The sequence below is a fragment of the Diadema antillarum genome, unplaced genomic scaffold, assembly GCF_040938485.1.
Source record: "Diadema antillarum isolate AM-2024a unplaced genomic scaffold, OU_Dant_1.0 seq00000876_RagTag, whole genome shotgun sequence".
Taxonomy (NCBI): Eukaryota; Metazoa; Echinodermata; class Echinoidea; order Diadematoida; family Diadematidae; genus Diadema; species Diadema antillarum.
This window is the reverse complement of record NW_027271740.1, coordinates 221,118-239,405: the sequence shown is the minus strand read 5'-3', so window position 1 is coordinate 239,405 and position 18,288 is coordinate 221,118. Positions and strand designations below refer to the sequence as shown.

Genomic DNA, 18,288 nt, shown 5'->3' with positions numbered 1-18,288 from the left:
ATAACACCAGACTCACAAAATGTAAAAAATGAATAAATAAATAGATAAAAATTGCAAACTATATGGCACTTACAATACTTACTTCCAAATGGCTGCATCAATCATAAAAAGTTTGTAATAAATCCAAATGAAGCTGAATATAGTTTATTTTTTCTCATTGCAAAACCAGTGCTCTTAGGTGTCAATGAAGATACACATACATATGAGGAAAAGCTCAATACATTGAAAGGTACGCTTGATTTTTTCTTGAGATCAAGCGTAAGTGTCTATATGAAACAGGACTTATGCTCAATATTGAACTTATGCTCGATTCAACAAGATATGCTCAATCTAATTGAGCGTAAGATCAATCGCAACTCTTTATGAAACAGACACCTGATCATGAGAGAGACACACCCACCTGCCATGGCTTCCTCTGACTGGGAGGAGTCGGTCAGTCTGCTATGACAGGACATCTCTGCAGTGACCACTGCACCCATCTGCTCCGATGTAGCCAGGCCAAAGTCGCCAATCTTGACCAGGTCATTCGAGTCCAAGAATATGTTGACTGGTTTTAAATCCCTGTGGATCATGCCCTGGCAAAAGACACATGATATATTCTGTTAATTTTGATTGATGTAAGAAGAGCCTAAGAGGAGCTTTGAGATCTCTTGGCATCAAAAGAGAATACCAAATGAAGAGCAAGTAAATTGGCTGGAAGATGAATCTTCTCTTACATGTGGAGAGTAGAGCAGAGTCTACTGACAAAACTTTACAAGAATCACACTGCTCAAATATTCATTACTGATAGGTCAACCAAGATAGCCAAATGATCACTAATTAGTAATTAGTTCTTGAGTTGGTGACTGGTAACATAATATAATCATTCTTAAACATTATCATTAGGAATTCATTAAGTTTTAGTTACATTTGGACTACTCAGCAGTAGTGCACCCTAGATGCACTCAGTGAATTCAGAAATACAAATTGATAAATTAGATGGGGGGATGGGCAACAGTACACAGTCTAGGAAAGCAGTAGAGATATTTCCTGACTCTGCATTTCTAGGAATTAAATATACCTTGCTTTTTCCAACCTGTACAACATTAATCAAATGAGGAAAACACACTTAATCAAGTCACAGACCAGCATATCCTACATAAATTCTATCATGAATACATTCAATACAAGAAAAGCACTTGGAGAGTGCAGACCTCTGCCAAGCAGCTCACTTTAACCCATACAAGCACGCTAAAATTTGCCCTTATATCCCAACGATTATGAAAAAGTCTATCTGTTATGTCTCAGACCGAGTAAGAGTCTACCTCATGTGCAGCTTACCGCACGCTGCCCCCTGAGCACTCAGTGCGCATATGAACACCTCAAATATGCGCAGCTTGATCTCCTTCAACCCCGTTTGTTGGCAATAATAATCCTTCAAACAATTTTTGTACAAAGTATCCTGGATCCAGACATTTATCCAGATCCCTACCAATATTTACTCATCTGTGCCTTGTGTCATTATCAACTTTTCCTGTAAGTTTCATCTAAATCCATTCACAATTTATTGGGTTATTTTGCTAAAACACAAACAAATGCCGACAAAAACATAACCTCCTTGGAGGAAATAATGAAATGATTGAAGCAATTCCTGAATCATACAACCTAATGTGTAAATGGAAAAAAAAAAACATATCTCAGCTGAGAGAGTGAGAAACCAGAGTACATGAGCACTGAATGTTGAGGAAGAAGGTTTGATGAGGCACCTGGAGGTGAATGTGAACAAGTCCCTCAATGATCTCCCTGAAGTGGCTCCAGAGCCTTCGTTTGTCTTCATACAGACCGGCATCAATGGCCGTCCTCAGTGTGCTCTTCTCACAGAACTCCATCTGAATGTAGAGATACTGCACTGGGGGCACCACCTGGCTGCTCTCTGCTTCCACATCATTTTCCTTCTTGGACCTGCCTTTATTTGACTGAGCAGAGCTCTCCTAAAGTTGTAAAAGGATGTAGGAAAGATGTCCAGTTCTTTCAAGTTGTTCAAGTTTAAGTTAATTTCTTCTTTTAGAATTTTTCATTCTGTTTCACTTCTTTTCGAACAGTTCTTAATGCAGTGGTATAAACACTGCGAAACAGTGAGAGTCAAATTTTTAATTCAAATGATTGAGATATAAATGACATTGTTGATACCGATCTTGGGTGATAGATCTAAACACAGATATTTGTAAATATAACTAATTCTTTTAAATATGCTGACAAACCAAAGAAAATCAATGCCAAGATGCAATGAGCACTACTTTACAAGATTGGTTTCATTATCATTCACTCTTAAAATCACCAATCACTTAAGTTTCCTTCTATAACACCTGAATGAACAGTTGATCCACGGACATTTAAATACCTGATGAAATGATGGACGGCTGTCGGACTGAAGGTCCTCTGTGTCACTGCCAATAAATGCAATTCCATCAGACGATGAGTCTTCTGAATGATGCCTGTAAAATCCAGCACAGTAAGAGAAAAATTTTTGCTGATTTTAACTATGTCATGGTACCAAGATATAATACAGACCACTAAAATATATGTGAGTTTGTATCAATAGCTACAACATCATTGATTCATAATGCTTTATGTTAACATTTCAATTTGTGTGTGTGTGTGTGTGTGTGTGTGTGTGTGTGTGGGTGGGTGTGGGTGTGTGAATTGATATTTTGAAAGCAAAGAATTACATTTCTATCATTGTGGCATTTTTTTTCTTCCTCATTTTATGTCAGAGATGAAGAGTGGATATAACTCACATGAATGGAGAACAGAATACATCCTCCTCATCACTGGATGAATCATCATCATGTCCCATTAGACCAATGTTTCCTGACGAACTCCACTCAACAGAGGCATGGGCACCTTGGTAGCAGGAACCACCATCACACAGCATGAGGAATAATAACAGAAAGAGGGATAGCTTCATTAATATCTATATGCATGCTGCCAGATGGAATTATTGATGAGAACATTCTGCACACGAGCAACAAGTTTGAGGCCTGATACCGGGTATACATAGATAACAAAAATAGGGATGTTGCTGTATCCTGTACACAATCTGTTCTGTACCAATTAAACCTCGTGTAGTCTTAATTCTATGTACTGTGACAATTCTGTGAATGAAAAATTTACTACTCTACAAGTAGCATTCCAGGAACACTTGCAAAAGTGGAAGGGAGGTAATGGAACAAATTTTGGACTCTCTTTTTGAATCCAGAAAGCAGCAATTCTTGTAACTCACTCAGCTTTAGGGCTTGTTCCTCAATGTTGTCAGACATACTGAGGCTATTCCTTGGCATCAGTGTTTCCTTGCCATTTGGTCTGTCTTTGTCTGTCCCGGTGGTTGTTCCCGTTCCCGTTAGGATTGATTCATTGCTGTCGGTTGACGGAGGTTCCTCAGCCACTTCTATCCAGGAATTGTAGTACCTGGCAGAACATAACAACAACAACAAAATTGTCTTATACTACTTGTTCTCTACCACACAAAAATGGTGAAACGTTTGTCAACACACTCATGACTGTAGATGAACAACTTTGCTGTGACTTTACATCTACAAGTACAGCTATTTTTAGAAAGTATAATCTATACTCATCTTCCAGTGCGTCTTCAATATCCAAAAGCCTCTATCACTTTAATCAAAGCTATTAGTACCCTTTCTCCATGTCTGACAACTTTACAATATATTTCATCCTGATTCAGATCTTCAGCCACGGGTATGTGCAGCAGCAGCCGTGAGACATAAAAGGTAATGTACTTACCTGACAACATTTTCGTGGTTGAGTCTGGACAGGAGTTTGACCTCTCTCGTGATCTTCTTGTTGAGTTCTCGGCTCTTTGGATTGAGCAGGATTTTCTTGATGGCATACAGATTTCCATCCAGTTTGTTTCTCACCTACACATGAAAGAGATCACCTGTCACATCTCTGTAATACTCGGGTATCTAATCAAGTGACAATTACATGCAAAGCCAATCATTATCTGGAATAGCTCACTGTTCTTCATGTAGAACCACAGAATACATCAGAGATAGCATTAAGTAATAATTTCATTATTCACAAAGAACATTAACTATGTGGGGCAAATGTGTCTACATTATAAAAATCTTTTTAAATGTTTCCACATATGTAACAGAACATTAACAAACATACAGCTACTGTTGTTCATTCATTCTGTAAGAAAATGCAGCACTCCAATTTAGCTACAGCTCTTCTCTATGAGGATGACATTCTAATGCATGATTCTGCTATCATTATAGATCCCAAGGATAACAGAGGAGAGGGACGCACCTTGATGACGTTGCCAAATCCTCCTTTGCCCAGGAAATCCAAGAACTCAAACTCACTCTGGAGTCGAGACACTCCCAAGTAGATGTCAGATGTTGGAACTCCAGGGAAGTCTAGCATAGCTGGCTCTTCTACAGAAAATTGATATGTGAAAAATTCAATTTTGGTACTCTCTAAAGCTATCATCCTAGAAGTTACAGTCCATATTTTGCTAAATTTCCAAGAAAAGCAAATATGAAATAGTAGTCATATTAAAGGAGAGAACACTTAATTGGAAATTATTTTGCTAACCAAGAAACTTGAGATATATGTCTATAGTTTGTAGTAGTTTGTGAGCATTTCAAATCTATACTTCTTTCTCTTCTGACCAGTTGGACATATGATAGATCTGAGATGGTGACCTGCCTCAGATATCAATCTACATAAGAAACAAACTGTTAAGTATCTTAGTGAATTTTTATTTCTTCAACAGAATAGGAATTTTAAAGTAACAAATCTTAAAAGAAAGTGACTAGGATACCTTGGACCTTAGGATCCCCTGATGGAATACTGACAGGGTCAGGATTGCTGGACACTGTAGGCTTGATGAATGGATGGTCAAGTAATGACTGGACGGTGGCTCTCGCTCTCTCATCAATGTCAATACACCTGTCATGTAGAAAGAGGTATATTTGTCACAGGAGAAGCAAGATCCATAAAGAATTGGGGCCCAAGCATCATTAATCTTTTCATACATTATATGGATGTATGTCACACTCGTAACTGAAGTGTAACTAGTGAAACATATTTAATACTTAGTATCCAAGGTATAGTCCACAGCAAAATACATTTCTAATTTGTTGATACTCAGCACAGCAACAATTTGTTTGTAACCTAATTCTCTAAAGATGACATAACCCAACCTCTTTTATGTAAAACTCATTGGCAGGAAGCTTTACCCCTTACAAGAAGTCAATATCTCTGTGTTTTCTGTAGTGTTGCTGTAAATTATTGAGTTGTGCAGTCTTGCTGTAAGACTAGCGAGTTCTGTAGTCTTGCTACATAACTGCCGATGGCATTAAGGAAATTATATCATTTGTCAATGATAGTACTTCATGGAGGAATCTTCAGAGGAAAGTTTTGTAACAAATCATAGTCATCAGAACTTAAGTTGCATAATGAAATATAATTCCCAAAACATTAACAGTGATGAGAGATTTCTTTTTCTTTTTCTTTTGTTCAGTTTTGGCTAAAAGTAGGCAATACAATTATTAGCCTGACAATATCACCAGTTAGGACACTTCATGAATATTTTCCATTGCATAAAATGTGAGTGACATGTCTCAAGTTATAAATGTAACAAGATATTTCTCTCACTCACTGAACCTAAGACCTTTCTGTTAACAACTCTTTATGTAAAAACCTAGTCACAATACAACATTTCGTACAGGAAATTAAGTTGAACAACTTATTTTTAGTGACAAACCATTTATTAAAAGGTGCTAAGTACTCTATACTCACAGTAATATGCAGTTCAATGTATTCATATTCATAAATGATGACTTTTTTTTGTGGACCTCTTAACCAGTTATTGCCTTCATCAGTTCTTACCAAAGAAATTTCTAATTTGTAATCATTAGTTGTTGCTATATTAGGCAAGTCTTTGGCAAGCTTTCTGCTGACCGTCCAAAGCATTCTTGTAGCAAAGGTATGCATAAAGTTTGAATTTGTTGGTAAACTGGTCTATTGTGATGAATTACGGCTTCATAAAGCCCCTTGTTTGAGCGGAACAGTAGAACGACAGTGAAACTGGCATCACAGGTACCATGGTATCTGCACACATACCTAGTGAGGAAATCATGCAAGTCTGCTGGCAAGTCCTGGGGCACTTCACACGGGTACTGCACCTCGGTGGTTCCAAGCATGAGGCCAAGCAGGAGAAGACCCTAAGGAAATAACATTGTTGGAATATCGAGACACAACCAACCACACAATAGAACAACGCTGAACAGCCTCATCATCATTATGGTGATCGCGCTTTTTCCATTAGTGTCCCCTTCTCAGGAACAACCTCCCTACTCATATTTAGTCTTCTACCTCAATTGGTATTTTCAGAAAGAAACTAAAAACTCATTTATTTCAAGAACAGAACTAATGATTTTGTAATTGTGGATTATTTGAACTCATAGTCAATTTCTATGTTTGTTCTCTATTAGAACCATTTTCATCTCAAGCGCTATATGAATTTTCTATATTCTTAACATCATTGTCATTCAAAAGTGATGAAACCTTCTCAATGATGCCATCAATGCCACATTCTGACATAGTCTTGAATAACGTCAGATGGATATTGTAAATACACAAGGAGACATACGTGTACAAATTCATATAAATGTATCTCCAGCAACAAAAGGCAAAACAACATAAAAATCCTGCTAACTTAGAAGAGAAAGAAAGGGGAAATAGTAATCCTACATTATCTGTCAGAGATAGCATGGAGGTATCACAGTCAAGATATAAGAAAGGCATCTAAAAAAAGAAATTGTAATTTCAATATAAATCATGACTCACTTTGCGGCTAATTAATTTGCCATCGGTACAAAAGTGAACAAAAATCACAGGACAAGATATCATGGGAAAGAGAATTATGGACATACACTCTTGTAATATTTTACTTTTAAATGGCAATGTGACTCATTGCCAAAGTCCACAACCTTCACTCTTCCTTAGGTGAATAGAGTGATGTGAAGACAGAATGATAGAGATAGGAAGAAAATGAGATTTGGGAGAGAAAGAGTTCAAGTGAGCACTCACCAGATCTAGGACATCTCCTTTTTTCCCTCCTCGTCCTCCGTATGTCTTGTCCTCACTGAATCTCACTGTCTGCTTGCTATCATTCACAGACTGCATCAACTCATTCAACCTAAATCACCAGGGAACCAATGTTCAAGTCTTGTTTGTCTGTTTGTTTTTTGTTTTTTCACATATGTGGTGAATCATCACTTTACCCATATAAAGTTGGAGATCATAAAAGGAAGAATATTGTGCATAAAGCTGACTTTGGCATTGCAACCTTTAATACAGTTTTCTACCTTCTAATTTTTTTTAAGATGCTTTCCTTAAAATGAAGTCGGGCAAATTATATATCAATTAATACATAGATTAGCATCTGACAAATTTATATCTGCCAAGAACCAAAATTCTTTTCTTGCTCTTTCATGAGCACACATTACATCACTAGGTGTCCTTTCCAACCATGCCCTATCAGAAAGACACCATGCTTATGCAGAATGAAATATTTACGACTGTGAAATGTGACTTAATCATCTAAACATGATGGGCTAGTAAGGATAAACAGAATATATATATATATATATATATCACCTAACAATGACAGAATTTGGAAATTAGATTCTTTAAGGTCTGCAAGCTTAATAGGACACCACATCATAACGTAAATTCTGTTCAAAATGGTGTCTGTATCAATGTAAACAATATATGCAAGATTTTGTGCTGATGAATGACTTTAAGAGACACAAGCTTTACTCAAGAGAATTAACATGAGATTTGCTGGTCTGATGGGAAACATCAGATATACCAATAAGCTTTGAATCTGATCTGGAGATGGATAAAATGTTTTGTACCGTTTACAGACACTGTAGTTGGCTACCCTGAGCGATCCTAGTGAGTCCATGTAGACCTGGGAGGCTCTTAGGTGCTTGTGGACCACTGCTCGGCTGTGTAAGTAGTGGAGAGCTTCCAGGAGATCCATGGCATACTTTCTGATGAGTTCAACAGAGATCAGGCAGGAATCCTCCAACCTCTGGGCCAGATTCCCTCCTCCCACATACTCCATTAGGACCTACAGGGAAAAGTACCAAACACTGAGGTCTACTCCCCATTCCTATAACCAACACCATATCAACTATACAACCATTGCAGACTTGTAACCATAGACTTGTAAACAATCCTCACTTCAGCTGAAAGCGATCACATTGGATCACATCTATCTTTTGCTCATGATGCACATCACTTGATATTAAGTCTTTCATGTGATACAACAGTAATTTTTTGCAAATCATTTCCCCTCCTCCACACATTTCAAGCTTCTTCCTCAATTTCATAGAACACTTGATTACAGCAGTTAAATATATCTACAGCTTCCAACCGGCTGAATCCACTGAACTTGACATTGTTGTAGAGCAATTACCCACAGAAACATTGCTTATCATGAGGCATACCTGTGGTTATTGGTACAAAACTAGCACAATACCAATTCATTCCCCTTCAGAATGTCATACCTGTACAGCAACATCTTCTTTCCCTTTGATGTAGTTCATGGCAAGATAGTGGACGATGTTTTCATGTTCAAGACGTAGCAATGAGAGCAGCTCCTGCTCAATGCTAGCACACTGCCAGGAGACAAAGAATCAGACGTGAAACGATGAAATACAGCCTGCCACACTACCAGGGCAAAATGAGGGATACTAATAAACCAAGATTAGTCGATACATTAGTAACCATTTTGAGGGTATCAGTGAATGCAGCTGTTTATTTCAATGTGAGAATAGGATAAACTGAATCACTTTTTTAAATTTGCATTTATTTAGATGGCAGATACAAATTGCAGATCCAATGCATCCCTGAGATACGCAAAGCAAGGGGTAGATTAATGTCAAGGGACGTGGTGTCACGACAAGTGCACCGTTTCAAGAAAGTTGTCGGCCCCAACAAGTTGCCAGTCTCTAACAATTGCCAATAGCAACAGTCATTGACCAGAGCTTCTCAGCCAATCAAAACCAAGGATTTTACTTAATTTGTCAGAGACTGCCAACTCTTCATGGCTAACAACTTTTATGAAAATGTGCCCTGATATGTGATCACAGAATATCATGTCCAATATTTTTATCAGCATCAAGTCAAGCACATGCATGAAATAGTTACGGACCTTAACTAAGTGAAGCAAACATCAAATATGGCTGAAATGTCATCAATACATGATGCTTCAAGGGGCATGACAGCAGGTCACCTACTTCTGAGGAAGGAGGGGGAGTGTACTCCTCTTTAAGTTAGCTAAGAGGTATTCAAGAGCTCCAACAGCCCTACATTTTCATGGTAGTTGCAGAAGAGAACAGAAGGAATGGGCTAAGATGTGTTGGACAAGAAGAGAGCTGATCTTTGTGTTCATCAAGCCATAAGGGCCGACCCTGTGAATATAGAAAGAGCTGACTGTAGAGGACACTGCAGCATCTCAATGCATCACGGTGGATATAACAGACCTGACAGTGTGAAAGGCCATCGATAACATGTCTAACCTCACAGGGTGGGAAAAACAGACATTCCTTGATGATGATGATAATACCAAAAAAAAAAAAGGAAAGTAGATGCTGTGAAAGTCTGGTAGTATAATCCAATCACTTGTACCTGTTTCATACAGTTTTCCGCTGTCTGCTCCTCGTCTGGTAGAGGTTTTCTCCCCTTCCCATGCTTCCATTTCATGATCCATTCCCTGATAGTAACCAGATCACCAGATGAGGCATCCATCCCAGCATACACTGAGCCTCCTTCAGGATTGGAGCCTAGGGAAAAAGTACAACACAAAGGTGGACCACTAAAAATGGTTACTACTGTCACAGATTATTATAACAATTGTTAAAGTACGGTGGACTCTCATTATAACAAAATCATCGGGACTGGCAGTTTTCTTTCCTTACATTGAAATTTCATTATAACCAAACGAACAAACAATGAAAATAGAAATACATAGAGCTGATGATGTTCTGGCCTGAATTTTTATTTCATTGTAACCGGAATTTCATTATAACTGTGTTCGTTATAACGGGACTGCACTGTATTCATGTTTTATTCTAAGAAGATGAATACCCCATCCGAATCCAAACTCACATTTTCCTTCTGTCCAAGTTTACATGTTTTACATTCTTTACGAAGAGCTTCATTCTTCATACTACCATGCTATAACCGTGCCACTTTAATTCTATTATTTGAAGTGAAGGTAAAGCATAGCAGTGATTAAGAACTATACTACCTTTCTACAGTCATATGGTAATGATTGTTAATCAGACATTGTATCAACAGATTGCTGTAGCTCACCAAGTAATCTTCCCTTGTGGACAGTTCTCTCCCCTTTTGTTTTGAAGTGGACCGTGGTAACCTGCTGACCCTTGCCCCCACTGATCTGCTTGACCAGTCTGGCCTTTCGATGACTGTTATGATGAGTTGAATCCACTCTCAGTGAGCTCGGACTACTGCTGGCCCTGATTGACAAGACACAAGTTTTCTGAGAGGTATTTTTCACTGATCATGTTACAAGATTAGTTACACTTCTTCTCTGGAACAGGGCCATTTGTCAAAATTTGCCTTTTCTAGAAGAAAATTCACTTTCAGGAAAAAGAACGTAATAGCAGTGACAGCATTACTTAGTAGACTTGAAAAATGGTGTATATCGTTGCATGATGACAGACATGATTAAGTTTGCCTAGATTGACTAAATTGTAAAGTTCATCTGCTCAACCTGATCCCTCCCAAGCACATATGTCTCTCCATCCTATTGTAAACATTGTCTGCTTGGTCACTTGTGATTGATCATATTGTCTGTTTCCAATCACTGCAGGATCTTTTCCATCACTTTCTTTGCAGAACATCTACTTTAGTAGTTTGGTCTGTTTATGAGTAGTGATTACATACTAATTCTTATTTCATCATTTCAATCTTTTCTCCCGTCATTCCCTCCATTTTCCCTCTCCCACATCACTGCCTTCTCTTCTCTCTACCTTGCCCGGAGTCTGATCTCTCCCCCTTTGTCCACCGGGTCAAACTGCCACTTCCCTTTGGGCCTCGGTGAGCTGGAGTCGGGGCTGTCTATGGACGTACTATCTCCTCTCTTCCTGGTAGGGGATTGAGGGATCCAGGAATCTGATGTGTCTTTCTCTCTCGGGTCTGGGAGCTCATCAGAATCCTGGCAATTTTAGACAAATAGAAACTTAGCCATCAACACAGTATTGATATACTTTCTACCTGGTAGTTGTCACAAGAAGGATAAACGATGATGATGATGATAATGATGATTACGATGATGATGATGATGATGACGATGATGGTGGTGGTGATGATGACGATGATGATAATGTGAAAAGGAAAATGATTCCTACAAACAAGGAAATTTAAACTTTTTAAGTCAACATCTACATTTTCTACAAAATGACTTAACCAAATAATAATGGAATATCATCATCTTCAGCATTATCATCATGGATGGGAGAAATGATAGACACAAGGGAAGAAAGATGAAGGGATGAACGTAGAGACAGGCCACTAGAAGGGATGAACATAGAGACAGGCCACTAGAAGGGATGAACAGAGAGACAGGCCACTAGAAGGGATGAACAGAGAGACAGGCCACTAGAAGGGATGAACAGAGAGACAGGCCACTAGAAGGGATGAACAAAGAGACAGGCCACTAGAAGGGATGAACATAGAGACAGGCCACTAGAAGGGATGAACAGAGAGACAGGCCACTAGAAGGAATAAATTATGCACAGAAAAAGCATACAAGAGTAAACTGTGTCATGGTGATCTGACTGATACCTGTTTGTGAAATTCCTTCTTTTTTCTGATCTCCTTGAGTGCCTCCTGCCTCCTCTGGATCTCCTCATCAAGTTCTCTTCTCTGTTAAGAGATGACATACTTTATTTATTGTACACATCATACCCATGCCTCCTTGTTTCATTTACATTTGATGTGTTCCTTATAATCCTCTCACAAAACCATTGGATCACTAGTTGCTGTATTCCTACCAACATAATTTCGGTAGAGAAATTATCCACACAGCACATCATTATTGCTTTAATACTATCAAATTCAGAAAAGGTGTAATTTCATATCATAATCTTCATACCTCCTTATATCAAGAAGTAATACGAATGATAATTAACAGCCACATTAACATACAAAACATGAGCAACCAAAACATGAGCAACATTACCTACAGCAGGGAGGTGGAAAGAGAATTCTTCCACCTCCTTGCCTACAGCCTTTCTCATTATAACAACAGGCAAAATCTGTGAAGACGGTTCATCTTCAGGCTTGAATAATCCCCACTGTGCATGGCACCAAATGTTTCATTCAACACTGCTTAATGAGATAATGGGCAGAGACGTACAGGAATAACTGATCTATCAGGTGTCATTCATGCAGATTGAACTTAAATGGCAGCAACTTTTGAATACTGTCTTAACCCATTGAGGATGGTATGGTTTTTCTATAATGCGCATTTCCCATAGACGCTTGCCCGAGTATACTCGGGACTCGTCCTTAACGGGTTAATAAGAGCTTTAGTCTCACACAAATGTACAAATGTTGTGTTTTACCCCAAAAATATATCTGTCACTAAAACTAAAAGTGGCAAGGACAGGTGTAAAAACCTCTAATTCTTCTCGTTTCTTCTGTAGCTCCAGCTGCTTCTGCTGCTCCCTGGCAGTTTTCTCCTCCGCCCTCTTCTGGTTATTCATCATCTCCTCATAAAAGGACTTTGGGCAGGGCACATTGTGGCTATGCAGGAACTGCTGTACATGTTGGGCTAGTTCAAGTATCATGACCTTTGAAAAGATACAGGAACATGAAGTTCAGATAGTAAGCCCCTAGCACAAATAAATGGACAAATTTCACTATCATTAAGTCAATTAATATTCCCAAAGTTTTCATTTCCGGATTTGTACGCAATCAATAGGAATCAAGTCATTTCATGATTTGATCATGGCAGTTTCTCAATTCAAAACTGTCAGAATATGGTAATATTCCATCAGATTTCATGTTTACTTTTGTCTCATTGAGCTCAAAGATGGACTGTTTACATACAATTCAAAACTTCATCAAATACATATTTGCATCAGCTGTTACCTTAATTCAAGTAAATCACTGCATGTAATGATTTTGTTTACAATCTTACCTTCAAATTGAGTACTTTTGCAATTCTCGTTTCCAGATACAATTTACATGCATTATATCATGCAGTTTTGATAAGATTGTTGCCTACAAGCTATCTCATAATAGAACACATAAGTAATTCAAACATTCTGTCATACTTCTATTTCACAGAGCTTTTACACACTTGTCTTGCAAATATCATCTAATAGTTTGATCTGGGTCTCCATGATTTAAAAATGTAGTCTACCACTTTCAGACTGCTTTGTAAGAAATCTGGAACTATCAGTCAAATTAATCATCACATCCCCTATTAAAATGTGTTTGTCATGCATATATGCAGACAATCTTTACTTAATGATTCTTTTTAAACTGACATTTCTCTGCTCCAACGATGCAAATTGTCAAGAAAGATATAATCTTCCCCCTTCATAAAATGAAATTCATTGTGGCCTACAATTTTGAACACAAAAATGACAAAAAAGACATACTTCACCACATAATTTCTTGGCCATGCTGTTGACTTCTTTGGTTAGCTGCTTAAGTTTGTCATTGGATATTCCTCTGCCATTTTCTACATTGACTGATGGTGCTCTGGAAAAAAAAAAATTAATACACATACAGTCATACAAGAAAGAATGAAAGCACGAATAGCATAGCATTGCAAGGTTGTTGTTGGTTGTTGTTTTTTTTGAAATACCAAATATAGCTTTTTGATTTTTTTTGTAACTTTTTTTGACATGAAATTTCACAAAAAATAATGCCCATTAATTTCATGAAGAATGTGATCATTTGTTATCAAGGCCATTTCATTTCACAAGAAATAGCTGCAAGTGCCATTTAATCAATATGAATTGGTATGAATACAATAGAAATTGAGTCAATTTTTATTATCATTATTGATAACATTAATGTTAATAATAATAATAATAATAATAATAATAATAATAATAATAATAATAATGATAATAATAAAATACACTGTAATAATAATGATATCAATAATAATAAGAATAATGATGATGATAGTAATAATACTTATTATCATTATCATTATTATTATCATTATCATTACTATTGTCATTATTATCATTATTATCATTATTATTGTCATTTGACTGAGAATTAGTAACTAACTCATGGTTTGGTGTCTTCATTGAAGTATAGCACAAAATCAAACAACTATCTTACACAATCCTTGTCAGTTTCTGTCATATCTTCTCATGCTTCTTCTTATGAATATTATCATAACAGAAACTAAATGTAATATATCAGCTACTAAATAAAATTTGATACTTCATCAAAAGAAATCTATAATATCATGATAATGTGAGAGTTGAAGAAAGGCAACCTGACTGTACTCACTCATCAGGATATTTGGGTGGACATCGAATGTTCATATCAGCTGTGACGTGGACATCTCCACTACCACTCATGCCTTGCTGGGGCATCAGATGTAGGCACAGCTCCAGACCTTGCTGTAGGCCACAAACACATTACAACTTGATAACTTAATTTATACTCTTTGACACTGTTATCATACTCATGTGACTCTTAATTCTCATATGCTTTACAAGGGGCCTGTTCCTCTTTGAGTGTGCTTCATTCAGGGGAATGTGAGGTATATGACACAAGTGGCTATCTTGTTATCCATTTGCTTCATGTTCATTCATTACTGTGACTATGTCTGGTTTTTCAATAAATTGAATTGAATTGAATTGAATCTTTATTACCTTGCTATCAAAGTTTTCTATTGTAGTACGGCACAATATACTGTAGTTTCTACATGTAGTAACAAAAATCTAAATGATACTTTCTTGTGCATTGCATCTCAAAAACTGTTAATTCATTCATTCATCCATTTCCTTTACAGGGTATTTTTACAAAGGCTCTTGCTATAGCCAAAGGCTGTTCTTCCACGAGTCCATGCATCTTAAAAAACATTTACATTTATAGGAACATACCAGAACATATATAAATAACCCCTTAAAGTAAAAAAACACAAACATCAACATCTAAGATAACACTAGGCTGCAAATTGTAATCTCTACTCATCCCCAAACCCCAGACCCACACACATTTTGACCTTGACAGAAAGATACGTCTATCCGGAGGAATCTTTTATTCTTTTTTTTTGTTGACATTATCACTCTCCTCTAGGGATCCGTGAAGCCAAACACAGTCTCCGCGGAACACATCCCCAACAATCAGATACAGACCGATCTTTCGGTCAAATCTTGACCAAGTTACCCTACAAGATCATTCATTGCAACTGATTGACAAATTGCCCTATATCGACATCAATTTGTCAATCAGTTGCAACACTGAAAACATCTCGACGGAAGAATTCCATGAATTTGAGAGATCATTCATGTTTGAACTTTTACCCACCCACCGCCCTACCCCCCCCCCCCCAATAAAAAAACCAAAAACTGATAAATCTAATAATAAAGATCAATATATGGTAGCTCTACTATACATCGACCACCCTTTTTGAAACCGACCACTAGTTTTGGGCGCACAGAATGCTTAACAGGCACTGCACGCGCACGCAGAGCACATACAAATGTATTGGCTTTGACTGTTGATGAGGATGTGTTGGGAAAACAAAAATTCACTGTTAATTAATGGCAAAAATTCTAATGAATACTTCAACTGAATCGTAATGTAAGGTCAATGCATTTTCTAAAAAGCTTCGTACAACACGGTGTCCAATACAACTCAGTTTTTTGTGCATTGTCAATACAAAAATAGTGGTCGATCTAAAAAAGGAACGGTACCGCGGGGAGCTGAAAAGAGGGCACTTGTAGCGGCATCACTAGTTGTATCCAATCCTTTGTATTTTTTGCCCCGTTGATGTATCGTTAGTTTTTACTGAAATTTCCCCCAGCTTCAGATAGTGAGAGTGGAAATTTCCATATCAGCTTGCCGACCTAGTTAATTGCTGACCTCTCATTTCGGTTTAGACCAGTTCACAGTCAGGTCTAGATTGCGTAGATAGGCGCATTTTAATATTCATATGGTAGTTATTAATCCAATCACAGTTATTGTTTATGCGTATTAAAGTTTCTTAGTATCAATTTGTGTATTTCCCTTTTAACCAATGGCGACCCGAGGTTCACACCTCGACACGGGCATGTTTGGAACATCAGTTCACGACCCCATTCGGCACGCTATGTCAGGATTGGATACAAATACAGTAGCGATGCTGCTACACACTCAAGTTCGACGGCGATATTTTTGCACTGAAACTTGGAATTGAAAAGGGAACAACAGCATATTTGATAGTGCTGGATTTTTTCAATCACGTTGGTCAAATTTTTATGTGAATTTCAGTGTTAAATATTCTTATCAGGCAAATAACAATGAGGCGGTCGATAAGTAGTACCATACTAGTAGTAGTACAAAGGACCAACCCTGTATAAATTTATATAAGTAGACTATTATTAGCTACACAAATTGTCTATACAAAACATGAAATTTCCATCAATCTACAACTAAAATCAGTCTTATTCAATGACAATTGCAATTGGTGAATACACTTGTAGACATGTCTTCTTCTTTGTCTTCTTTAAGTGGAATAAGGCTTGGGCACTGGAATGTCTAACTTTTAGTGTTGACTGTTAAACTTAATATACCAGCACATAGATCCGGGCGTAGAGGCCTAGAGAACTCAGCTCACATAGAACAGGTTTAACTAGAACCTACCCTAGTCATAGCATGGCATCACATAAAAACACACACACAGATGCACATATGGGACTAACATCAAACTCTACGAAGGGCGAGTCTACGTGTGTGTATTTACCGAGTAATTCAGCGATTTGACCTGGAAGTCATCCAGAAATATTGATTTTAAGACTTGTACTTCATTTTCCTGTCTTTCCCTGTAGTCTTGGCGATCATCGTCGTCTGCCATTGCGTCAGACCTTCAGGATCGTATCACACACATCCTACCAAAAAGATGATGCAAACTGTGGTGAGGATACTGATTGATACTGATTTGTTACACCACAGAACATCGGCGGCCGTCGCGATTACAATACGATCAAAAATCGTACTTACGATCTTTGATACGATCAGGGGGGCATTTCATCAACGAGTTCGTCGGAGTTTTCACCGACAAATTTGCTATCAGCCAATCAGATGCAAGGATTTCGTTAGCTTTTAACAGTTGTCAGTGTAAATCCTTGCGTCTGATTGGCTGATAGCAAATTTGTCGGTGAAAACCTCCGACGAACTCGTTGATGAAACGCCCCCCAGACCATGGCCGAAAACTGAAACGCTGCCGAGGAGTGCGTTAACTAGCGTTGAGCGGGTAAAGTTTCCAGGTGATCCTGAGTTGTGCTTTCCCAATACGTTTGTTTGAGACCAAGACAATAAAGAAGGAACTTTCTGTAAAGAATAATGAGTAAATCTAAGAACTGGTGTAGTGCATTTAGCTGCATCCGTAGCTACACCAAACCACCAACAGTTTTATCACCATACCGACTTCCAAAAGATTCAGGAAAGTAAGAAATGTGTTTCATCATTCACGATGGATGTAGATTTCTATGGAGATCTATCAAACGTAAGGATGGCGTTATATAGGGTGCCCGGAAAAGTAACAAAAATAAAACGCCTCTTTTGTATCATGCATTCATTAGTGCTAATCGTCATCAATATTTATCGTTCTCTTCGATATTGTCAAACATTTGTGCAAAAAAAAAAAAAAAAATGAAGAGAGTTTGTATGTTAACAGTTTTTTTTCCAAGTGGGTGTTTAACATTGTCTCATCAACTCATTCTGATTCTCATTCTCATTCTCATTCTCATTCTTGAGGAATATTTGATTAAACTTGATTATTTGGAACGGTTAGCGTTATGTATAGATTTAGATGTGGAAATCACAGATTACCTGTTAGTGAGGGACGTTATCTCCCTAATCAAGAAGTTAAATCCTGCACCTTGTGTAAAATGAATGATCCAGGTGACGAGTTTCATTTTTTGTTTAAATGTCCGTTCTTTGAAACAAATCGGAAAGTTTTAATTAAGACCTATTATGCTCGCCGACCGAATGTCTTGA

At 37.7% G+C, this 18,288-nt stretch overlaps 1 protein-coding gene across 1 annotated transcript in view; it reads right to left on the bottom strand.

Annotated features, from left to right (window-relative positions):
• The window catches only part of LOC139740726 (eIF-2-alpha kinase GCN2-like), a 35,444-nt gene extending 18,283 nt beyond the window's left edge, over positions 1 to 17,161 (bottom strand). The window contains exons 1-20 of the mRNA XM_071651293.1: positions 17,033 to 17,161; positions 14,590 to 14,702; positions 13,716 to 13,818; positions 12,726 to 12,899; positions 11,890 to 11,970; positions 11,076 to 11,260; positions 10,396 to 10,559; positions 9,709 to 9,863; positions 8,586 to 8,696; positions 7,929 to 8,146; positions 7,099 to 7,207; positions 6,130 to 6,230; positions 4,826 to 4,953; positions 4,309 to 4,436; positions 3,781 to 3,914; positions 3,263 to 3,447; positions 2,778 to 2,883; positions 2,381 to 2,474; positions 1,746 to 1,967; positions 401 to 575 (exon numbers count right to left, since the gene is read on the bottom strand). Coding sequence (XP_071507394.1) covers positions 401 to 575; positions 1,746 to 1,967; positions 2,381 to 2,474; positions 2,778 to 2,883; positions 3,263 to 3,447; positions 3,781 to 3,914; positions 4,309 to 4,436; positions 4,826 to 4,953; positions 6,130 to 6,230; positions 7,099 to 7,207; positions 7,929 to 8,146; positions 8,586 to 8,696; positions 9,709 to 9,863; positions 10,396 to 10,559; positions 11,076 to 11,260; positions 11,890 to 11,970; positions 12,726 to 12,899; positions 13,716 to 13,818; positions 14,590 to 14,702; positions 17,033 to 17,143 — 2,797 coding nt within the window. The 5' untranslated portion in view covers positions 17,144 to 17,161. The remainder of the gene's footprint in view (positions 1 to 400; positions 576 to 1,745; positions 1,968 to 2,380; positions 2,475 to 2,777; positions 2,884 to 3,262; positions 3,448 to 3,780; positions 3,915 to 4,308; positions 4,437 to 4,825; positions 4,954 to 6,129; positions 6,231 to 7,098; positions 7,208 to 7,928; positions 8,147 to 8,585; positions 8,697 to 9,708; positions 9,864 to 10,395; positions 10,560 to 11,075; positions 11,261 to 11,889; positions 11,971 to 12,725; positions 12,900 to 13,715; positions 13,819 to 14,589; positions 14,703 to 17,032) is intronic.
• Positions 17,162 to 18,288: the final 1,127 nt, after the last annotated feature.